This window comes from Cebidichthys violaceus, unplaced genomic scaffold, assembly GCF_023349555.1.
Source record: "Cebidichthys violaceus isolate CVI_PGR_0920_01 unplaced genomic scaffold, fCebVio1.0.p SCAF_3, whole genome shotgun sequence".
Classification (NCBI taxonomy): domain Eukaryota; kingdom Metazoa; phylum Chordata; class Actinopteri; order Perciformes; family Stichaeidae; genus Cebidichthys; species Cebidichthys violaceus.
In genome coordinates, this window is record NW_027176483.1 from 8,185,877 (window position 1) to 8,196,119 (window position 10,243).

The window sequence follows — 10,243 nt, forward strand, 5'->3', positions numbered from 1 at the left end:
ACTAGAGGTTGTGTTTCTTTTTAATAACATCGTTATGATTCTCTTGATTATTTCTGTGCATATCCCTGTCGCAAACCCACACTGAGCCAGCTGGAAGAACAAACGAGACATTGTGAAAGACATCAAGGATTCTTTACGAGAAATTGCTTTTATACGTCACAGGAAACAAGCCAACGCTGTGAAAATAAGGAAAAAAACTGTCCAATATGTGTAAAAAAAAAAAAAGAAGTTACTTTTGCTTTTAGCCGAAACTTAAGAATCGAGACATTCTCTGCAAGGATGTAGCGCAAAGTAGCAAACAGAGAAAACAGGTCAGTGGGCTGTATCCCATCATGCCTCTTTCTTTCCTCATTCTATACCTTCAATAATTCATCCATGTTCAGCCCATACAACTTTCAGTCAGGAACACTCTGCATCAGGACATTTTTAAGCACAACAAACATCGTTATTGCCTTCCCTTTACATAGTGCATTTGGGGATCCCTGCTATAAAAGAGCGGGCAAAGAAAAAAATAAAATCACACACACACACACACACACACACACACACACACACACACACACACACACACACACACACACACACACACACACACACACACACACACACACACACACACACACACACACACACACACACACACACTTAAGAGAAGCAGGTCCAAAAGACTTCTGCGGTGCGTTTATAAAAATGATCGCACAGAGGCAGGACTAAGGCGAGGCCGGCAGCCTCTCCTTCAGAAACCTTCTCTAAGCAATTAGAGTGCGTTTCTTTCTCCGCCTGGCATCATATCAAAGAACACAGAAGAAGAAGCTGAGTTCACAGGGAGTATTTAGAACGGTATCTTTAGCAGCCACTGAATATGCAGCTCATTTTTTTTATATTACATGGTGAGTACTTGAGGCACACCGATAATTCTTGCTGACCAAATACAAGTATGAAATGATGAATTGCATGAGTTCTTCAGGCAGGAAACGTGAAAATAAACCACAAAACACTTTTGTACCCGATTTTCTATTTATAACAGCGAAAAGGATAATTTGACATAAAACATGTACAGGCATTGCTGCATGTGGCTTCAAAATCTACCCCCCCCCCCGTCAATGTTTCAGTGTAATAATAAAATATCAGTTGTCCCATGTGATTTATGATTTACCACAACAGTATCTTATTTACTCAAATACAATGTCTGCTTTGTTATTCATTCATTTATTGATGAAGTATTGACTTAACTACACAAGTTATTGACTTCAGTGATGACATTCAATAAATTGTAGCCAATTGATGCAGTGTTCATATCACAAAACTGCTTATTGACTTATAACTTATAAGTGATTTAAACATAAAGCATCAGGAGATGACCATTTAAACAAACAGCAAAGAAAAACGATTTAATCCGGCGACTGTTCACCTGCTTCGATAATTTCATGTTTTATAATTTACAACATTGAATCACAGTGGATATAATTATGATTTTTGGACAGTGATCAACAGAAAACAAAACTAAGCTAATAATTTGCTCCATCGACACTGTTGCAAACCGTTGTCTGTCTATGACAAGCAGCCGAGGCCGACAGCCTGACCGTGAACACACCTCCGAGCAGCAGGCACCTTTTAACCTCAGTTTAAACAGTTCAGGACCTTATTATACAATCCTGGCACTACCTCTGGATTGCATCATTTGAGCAGATTAAACATCTTCCTTCTCTCTCTCTCAATCTCTTTATTACCCCCGCCCCTTTAACATCACCCTATCTTCTTATGTCCCCTGATTGCTTGTGATTTTACGTCACAGGATTTTCCGCAAAGCCTCTGCTGTGTCCCTGCGTACACCTCATCAGGGACTGCATACAAACTATACTGTCTTCAGTACTAGCAAGCATAAAAAAGTCACAGCAGAACACTTTAGTTCCACCATGAATCACCAAAGTCAATGTGTGTTTTGCAGACGTGATTGAACTGAACAATAACTTTGGGCTCCAGCAGAGCTTCTGCCTGTATTGTTCTTTTAGCCTAGCAACAAAACAACCGCTGACTATTTAAAGACGTGAAAGTGTTGAAGCTGGTAACTGTAAGACACACACATGCAGAACAAAACAGCCTCTTTGTTTTGTCTTTTTGTAAACTCTTTGTCTACTTGGCAAGCTACAATTTACTCAGACTGCATCAACTTCCATAAAACGGATGTCTGCCTAATATTCTACAGCAGACTGTTTAAATCACAGCTGATTCTGTATATGTGCTCTCCCTAAATTTGCACTGAAATTAATGTCTGTATCTATGAAACCATCTGTCTGCTTGCATAAGAGGACAGGTGGCCTGCTTAGGACTGTGCAACCAAAGGTTTACACACACACACACACACACACACACACACACACACACACACACACACACACACACACACACACACACACACACACACACACACACACACTTTTTTAACTTTGTGTGTGTGTAACATAGGACAGGACTCTCAGTCCTGCAACCACCAGTGAACCAACCTACCGACAAACAAAATACACACTTTTATTAAAATAAATAAATAAATCACTAATCCATAAACTGTTTCCATGAGGAATATGGACTGGATATTGTTTCATAAATATTGATTCTTTAGAAACTATAAGAGATGTTGGTTGTTTGTATTGTAAATACTGCTTATGACAGTGCGGGATACAAACATACTATAGGGCTGCAACTAACGATTATTTTCATTATCGATCAATCTGCCAATTACAATTTTGAAAAATCAATAAATTGTTTGGTCTACAAAACACCAGAAAACGGTGAAAAATGCCCATCACTGTCTTGTTTTGTCCAAGCAACAGTCTAATGACACCAAATAATTCAATTTACTATTGTGTGGTACCAAGAAGAGCAGCATATTTTTGTCACATTTGAGAACCTGAAAAAAAAGAAAAATTATTTTAATGATTATCAAAATAGTTTATTAGATGTATTTATTCAATCGACTAATTGATAAATCCAATAATCGTTGCAGCTCTAGAATAATACATGTCAAAACATGAGCAAAGCTTTGTTAAAGACTGAAGTATTTGATTGTTGAACCAGGTTACATTTAAATGTCGATATAATTTAAAGCAAATACATTCTGGCAGATATTGCGTCTGTCAATAAGTTTCAACAACACACGCATGATTAGTCTGCCAAAGAACATTTAAATTCACTCCAATCCTGGAGAGTGATATCAGATGGTTGAGTCATTTTTGTCTGGAGGTCCAAAGGGAGCTGCATTTTCTAGTTTTAACCAACTGAGTGACTTGTTTATTTTTTATTATCTTACATCTTTATAATGAATCCTTTTTTCTAACTCTCCGTTCTTTCTTCAATCAAAAATAATTTCTCACCTTCAGCTCAGCGAAGAGAAAGATTTAACTCCCATAGAAACTTAACAATCTTGACTTGCAGTTGATTTAGAATCAATTTTAAGATTGTATGGATTACCAATAAAGCGTCTTGGCTCCAGCAACGGTAAGAAAAAACTTTTCACCTCCTGGGTACAGAAACACAAATGCTCTCACAGTGTGCTGCTGATTGTGTTTGAAGAAGAGCTATATCATTTCAAAATGTTTGCTTTTGCAGGACTTTGTGAGCCAACACCCTCTTTGTGATGGTAATGTAATGGTGCAATTAGCAGTCACTGAAATATTGAGTGGGTCCTCAGGCCCAAAGTCAGATTTGTACATCTCTGATATCATGTTGTGCAATGCGTTTCCTGAAGCCAGGAAAGTATATAATGTTTAAGATATATTATAGAAAGAAATAATTACAATTCATGAGATTAAAGTAAAACACAAAAAAAAATCTGTTTAGATGATAATAAAATTATTTTTTTGTAAAAACTCCCTCACTTTGTTTTCACACTCAAAACCAGCAAAGAGACATGAGCTCCAGCAGATAAGCTAACACCTTCTTCCGCAGGGCATCCCCTCACTCTTGAGATTATAGCTGCTCCACTCATCAGAAGCCAGAGGATGGACCCTTTCATCCTCCTAAGCCAGGTGCCTCAACAAAAAGAGGTCATCGCTGCCCGTTTATGAACCTGTGTCAGCATGAAAACAAGAAGACTGTCCACCACTTCTCTAAATTTAGATAGCCAGTGCATGAAATATTAACACAAAGTAAAGAAGCCCTACTCAAATCAATACTCCTGCAGCAGTGTAATCAAGCTGAATGAAAGACACAGATTGATGACATGAGAGGGGTTTATTTGAAGAAATTATCCAATTTTCTTTCATTCACTTGATACAAAATGTAGTTATTGCCAGTCAAAATGTGAATGTGTCAAATGGACACCAACATGAACTGGAGTCTGATGCTTTTCACAAGTTGATTAACAGGAACTTCTAACAGCAGCAAGTCATTTTTTCTATTGCTGTCAAAGCCTGAGTGCAGCTATTCTTGGCAAGCTACTTCTCCTTTAGCACAAACTATTCTGCTTGCACCTGAACAGATTTGTATGGAACAGTTTGTATCTTTCCTTTAAAGCCCATGCACAGCATAATGCAATCAGTGGCTACACTATAGCCCACTTGTACGCCCCGCTGAGCTGATGCATAGGGACACGACTGTGAGTGCAGTTCTAATCACTGCAAGTTCAAAACGACACACACAAAAAAAAAATCTTTCAGAGATCTGCACTGCTTGTTTGTGAAAAAAGGTCATGTCTTTGTGCAGCATCAACGGCAATCATCCACTGTAACAAACATGGCTTAAATAGTAAAAACGGATCAATGCAATCATATTTAAGGTAATTACATGCACTTTAATTGGATCTATGAAGCCTCCAGACCAACAAAGAACATAAGTCAACGTTACATAAACTAGTGGATAGGCTATGAGAGGGCACAAGGTTCGTAAACAGGAGGAGGACGCGGCAAGACCTCCAACTCTGCGTCACGCTCACAGCAAGTGGAGAGTCCGATGCCTCCGAGTGCCATTTAACATCACAAACTAACTAACTGGAGAAGAAAAAGTCAACACCCGACACACTCAGCTCAAAACGTGAATCGTTAAAACGCGTAAATATCCCATTTAGCGACCAACCTTTCTGCTGCTTGAAGGACTGGATGGAGCCCGAGTGGTGCACCATTGCGACGTTCAGTTGGTCTCCGGCGTTAATTGAATTCCGTATTACGAAAAGCAAAATTGCAGAACGCATGGGAAAGTGTGGTGGGGAAGCGTCGGTGTTCTCGCAGCTCCCATCCTGCCAAACGATCTCGCGGCCGATGCGCAAACCCCAGCAACACCTGTCTAAGCCCCCCCCCCCCCCCCCCCCCCATCCACGGCTGTTGTCATGGTGACAGGCGGTAGGGGAGGTCCTGAGACGGACACGTCCCCCTCCGTCCTGATTTACGGACTCCAAATAAGCTGCGGGAAATTACCAGGGGCAGCGCATCTCAAACGCACCGACAAAGGCATGTATTCATTGGGTCATCAATCATCCGTTTTTTACCTGTGCTGAAGCCTGCAGCATCACGTAGTGTAATACAGTAGCAGGTAGAAACAAATACAGTGCTAACTAACATATATAATGCAGTCAGTGCTGGTTCAAAATATAGGAAGATCATGTGTTCACATTCCACAACACTACGAGCCCCTTTGGAATATTTTCATCAGGCCATTTTGCGCCAGACTGATATTTCATCATTTAAGAAAATGTTTGAAAATGAATTCTATAAATATTCTTTAAAAAAATAAAATCAAAGCATTTCACATGAACAAAGGCCATCAGATTTTCCAGACCCATTGAACATCATGTACACATAAGACATAAACAAAAACAACATGACATGAGGTTTATGTTTTCTTAAAACACAAGATGTAAACATAAGGGCACTGTCTAGTGTAGTTAACAGTACCTTTCAGCAAACAAAAAGAAAACATCAACATAGGGAATATGGACCATTTCAAGGCTGAACCATTTGCTTTGGCAGGCATTAAATACTGTGAGGCTGTGCGAAAAACTCAGAACAATCAATAGTTTACTACAAAGCTCAGCTGTGCAGACACATTGCTGCCTGACGTAGCGTCAGGGGTATCCCTCTAACAGAACCAATGTTATAGCCTATCAGTCATGGAAACAGAGCAGGGTGTTAAAATGGCTGCAGTAGTTTGACAGCCTAACGTTAAAAGGGTAACTTTGTCATGCTGGCTGTATTGCACAAACAGGACTTTTGATATTGAGAGTTTTAATAGGTTATTTTAGATTTGGGGCAATACATACAATATGCAGAACACAGTATTATTAGTTTAAAAAACAACAATTTCTTACTTAAAATAAGATATTTGTCTCTGCATTTCTCTCTCTTGTCACCTTATTTTCATTTATTAATTTGAATGCATGGTTTCTTTATTTACTTTAGTGATGTTATCTCAAGAGCCCTGATGTGCGCCTGTCATCACCTGCATCATTTGACTGTTGTGTTTGATTGCTTCTAACATTTATATGCAACATGGAAACAAAATTAAACAGGAAGCATGTTATTATTAATTACACAGTCAGTTTATCTGGTATCTAAACCTGTACCAATAGGAAGCTATCATACAATAGTCTTCTTATCACTTTGCCTTAGGTCTTCAATAGCACAGTATCAACCGAACAAAGATCTTATCGTGGTTTATCTGCAAGGTCATGCTCTCAGCAGACCTCCATCCGTGCTCTGAAACCCACGAGAGGGATTCCCTGTGCTGCTCGTGTTGTTGCCATGTGAGCAGACCCTAAAGCGACTGCAGTGATCTGGTCACGATAACACAGGTTGCAGTTTGGTCTCTGGTCCTACTTTTGTGTATCAATCTCTGTTTGCGCTGGTATTCTGGGGAGTAGTCTGGCATCTGTCATAGATGCAAATACCATCTGCTTTCTTGCCGCTCAGCATGCCTCTCCTCCCACTGCTCTGATGTTTATCGAGGGCTGGTGGCAGGGCTGTGCGTGCCAACCCCCATAACATGTCATTGAACTGCGAGGCAAATGCACTTCTTCCACTGGGCCGATAAATAAATAAGTAAGCAGCTCTTATAAGGTCGGTCCATTTAAATTTGATCTCCTCTGTTCCTGCCCGTTAGTTTAAAGATGTAGGTCAGATGATAGCGCTGCAGAGAAACCAAGGTTTTTAGAGAGGTGAAATACTGCCACCTTGTGGGTAAAAAGATGATTGACTGAGTAGTCAGCAACCACATACTGTTTGTGCATTATTTACCTCAACCAATGCATGTAAATATAAAATCAGGAACTACTTTTGACAAGATTCAGGTCTTCTAGCCTCCAAACAAAATGGATTTCACAACGTCTTTGCATCAAAAGCCAAACAATCATTTTTAACAGTCAAAACATGTCAAATTTCCTAAATCTGTGCTGCAACATGCATTCAATTTGAGGAAGCTACGTTAGTTTTCAGCTTTTTTTTTTGTTCGTCAACAATGAGAATGCAACTGCTAAATGAGTGCAGTTTGATCATAATGGTAATAGGCTACTTAAAAAAATAACACTAAAAAAATAAATCAAATATTTCAGTCAGAGAAGAGGTCATGTGAAGGGAGAAATGTAATCACATTCAGAAACAATCAAAGCTGTACCTTCCCTAATACTCAACATATCTCTCGTTGCATAAGAGGGTTCAATGTTCACCGAATCAAAGAACTCTGCTCATGTTGAAGAGGCTCCTGAATGACAAAGAACTAATGTCTCACAGTTGTTACAAAGTTATTTTTTTAAAGTTCAGAGCACACAGTTTAGCTGATGGTCTATATTTTTCCTTTTCATTCTAAAGTCAACCCTCAACAAACTGTTTTCATTAAAAATGATTCCATCAATTATTTATTTTAGTAAAACAATTAACGAATAGTTGGAAAACTGAAAATGGTTAAAAAATGCCAATAACATTTTTCCATAATCCTAGCTAAAATCTTCAAATTACTTTTTTTTTTTTTTTTTTAACAAAAAAAAAAGTCTGAAACTCAAAGAAATTGAATTTAAAAGAAAGACATGCAGTGGATCCTCACATTTGAGAAGCTGGGGCCGGAGAACATTTGGTGTTTTTGCTCGATAAATGGCCTTAATGATAAATTGATGGCCAAAATGTTTGCCAATTTAATTTAACTATTTGACTAATGGATTGATCACAAATTCAACATGGTCTATATTCATTAAAGAATTAGCTTAAATACTTGTTACCCTCATACTTTCTATTCACATTAGGTGTGCAGAAATATCCGTAACAAGTGTGGGCAGATCTCAGATGGATGTAATGCATTTAAAAGACTTAATGCAGTGCAGCTGACAAACTCACCGGAGAGTTGGTCGCTGTCCGTCTCGGTGTCTCCAGAGGGGAAGCTGTTGGCCAGCGAGGAGCTCCAGGACACCGAGTGGCTGATGGTGGTGGGATTGACAGGAACATGCCTCTCCAGCAGAGGCAGGAACATACAGTTGTCCTGGTGACATGATCCTGCAAAAACACACATACACACAACGTGATCAAAGTGTGAGTCTACAGTGCTCATATCATGTTATTAAAGATTCTTTATTCTTGCTTTTATCTTGAAGGGCATCCTGTTATAAACTCACACCGTGATACCAGTTTCTCAAATTATCAGAGGGAAAATGAATTAGCTTGTTTCAGTAAAATGTGGAGGCGATCACAGCAGACCAGCTCCCTACTTAACCCTCTCGTGTTACTGCACTCATACATTTTTAACACATCTTGAAAATTCTCTTTTACCATCTGACACTTGACACTAATGGGGAACAATAAGGCCTCTGGCTTTAACCAGCTGTGCAACTCATCTGATCAGGTTAGATTTAGTTTTTATTAAAACCAGTTAACAAAACTGACAAAAATGTGTGATAACAAGTAACCAACCAGACACATTACCCAATTAAACTTGAGGGATACCTTTTAATGATTTCAGGAATAAACAATTATCTAAACTGCTGTTTTATTAACATGAAGTTTGTTTTCCTGCTTCAGAAAATTAGATAAAAAAAAGTCAACTGATTTTTTTTTCCTCTTATTTTTTTTGCCAAAGTAAAATGGAGAAAAGATATGAATAAATACAGTGCATTTTAGCTCATTTTCAAACAAGGCAAGCTGTCAACCTACAGAGTTGGAAATGCTTCTCTAACAATGTGGATGTTTCGAAGGGAAATAATCAACACAATATGAAAAAAATGGCTAAATGCACATTATAGATTCAGATTTACTCTTTTTGCATAAAGCATTGAGCCATTGTTTCGCAGTAATTGCATTATTATGTAATGTGAAGGCTACCATTGTGAATCTTAAATAGGTCACTGCCTAGGTTAACCAAGTTAGCATACAATAATGCATTTTAAATTTGTTTACAATGGAAAAATAACATCTACAGTCAGTCTGTGCTCCCTACCTCATGTATGCATGAGGTACCATTAAGACGGAGAGGAAGGGCCGCGGGCTGCACACAGAGTCCAAACAACATGACTCACCAACATTCAGAAGTACTTTACATCTCAGAAATGATTATTATTCCACAGGTTCAACATCTCTCTCTCAGCATCACTTCTCAATGCAACCCATAAAAAAAACAATCTGGCGTATACAGTAAGTGAAAGTTATTGAAATGCTTCATTTTCAATGTGTATGGTTTACTTTGTGACATACTACCAGAGGATTGCGTAACACAAGCATGCAAGAATGGAGGGTGCAATATATATGTTTGTATATGTTTGAATTCATTCAAAGTTGAGTTTAACCAGTTCAGATTAAGTTCACTCAATAAGTGCAATTTCTCAACTCCCTGTGCTTCACTGACAAACACCATTAACAGCGATTATTTCACGTCAATAGTGACATTGAAACTTCTGTGTTTAGGATACAAGAGCTCTGAACAGCTGGTCATAAAAAAAAAAACTTTCCCTAGAAGTGCTCAGTCCATTACAGACATGTAGTCCGAGTGCAGTAATATGCTGTCCAGAGGACTTCAAAATGATGGCGATGCTAAGTAGATCGATTGATGAGCAGGTACTTCCTGCTTGAACTTCCTGGCACATTAATTATTTATTCAAACAAACACATTTCAAAGCCATGGGTCACTTATTTCCCGTCTCAAATAATCTTGGATGTATGATGAGATGTTGAGGAAAGTGTGACTCCATTAACAATGTATTTGTATAATCTATATCGGAGCATATACAATAAGCACCACATCCAGACAGTCAAATACTATATGACTAAATTGCTACTTG

General features: G+C 38.6%; 1 protein-coding gene across 4 annotated transcripts in view; it reads right to left on the minus strand.

Moving 5' to 3' along the window:
- Nucleotides 1–8,462, minus strand: part of ano3 (anoctamin 3) — a 31,266-nt gene extending 22,804 nt beyond the window's left edge. For 2 of the 4 annotated variants that reach the window (XM_068722426.1, XM_068722425.1), the window contains exon 1: nt 8,313–8,462. In XM_068722426.1, the coding sequence (XP_068578527.1) occupies nt 8,313–8,445 (133 nt within the window). In that variant the 5' untranslated portion in view covers nt 8,446–8,462. Of the gene's footprint in view, nt 1–5,070; nt 5,238–8,312 lie in introns of those variants that run through there. The other 2 variants (XM_068722428.1, XM_068722427.1) reach the window with 1 other exon arrangement.
- Between the last annotated feature and the right edge of the window lie 1,781 nt (nt 8,463–10,243).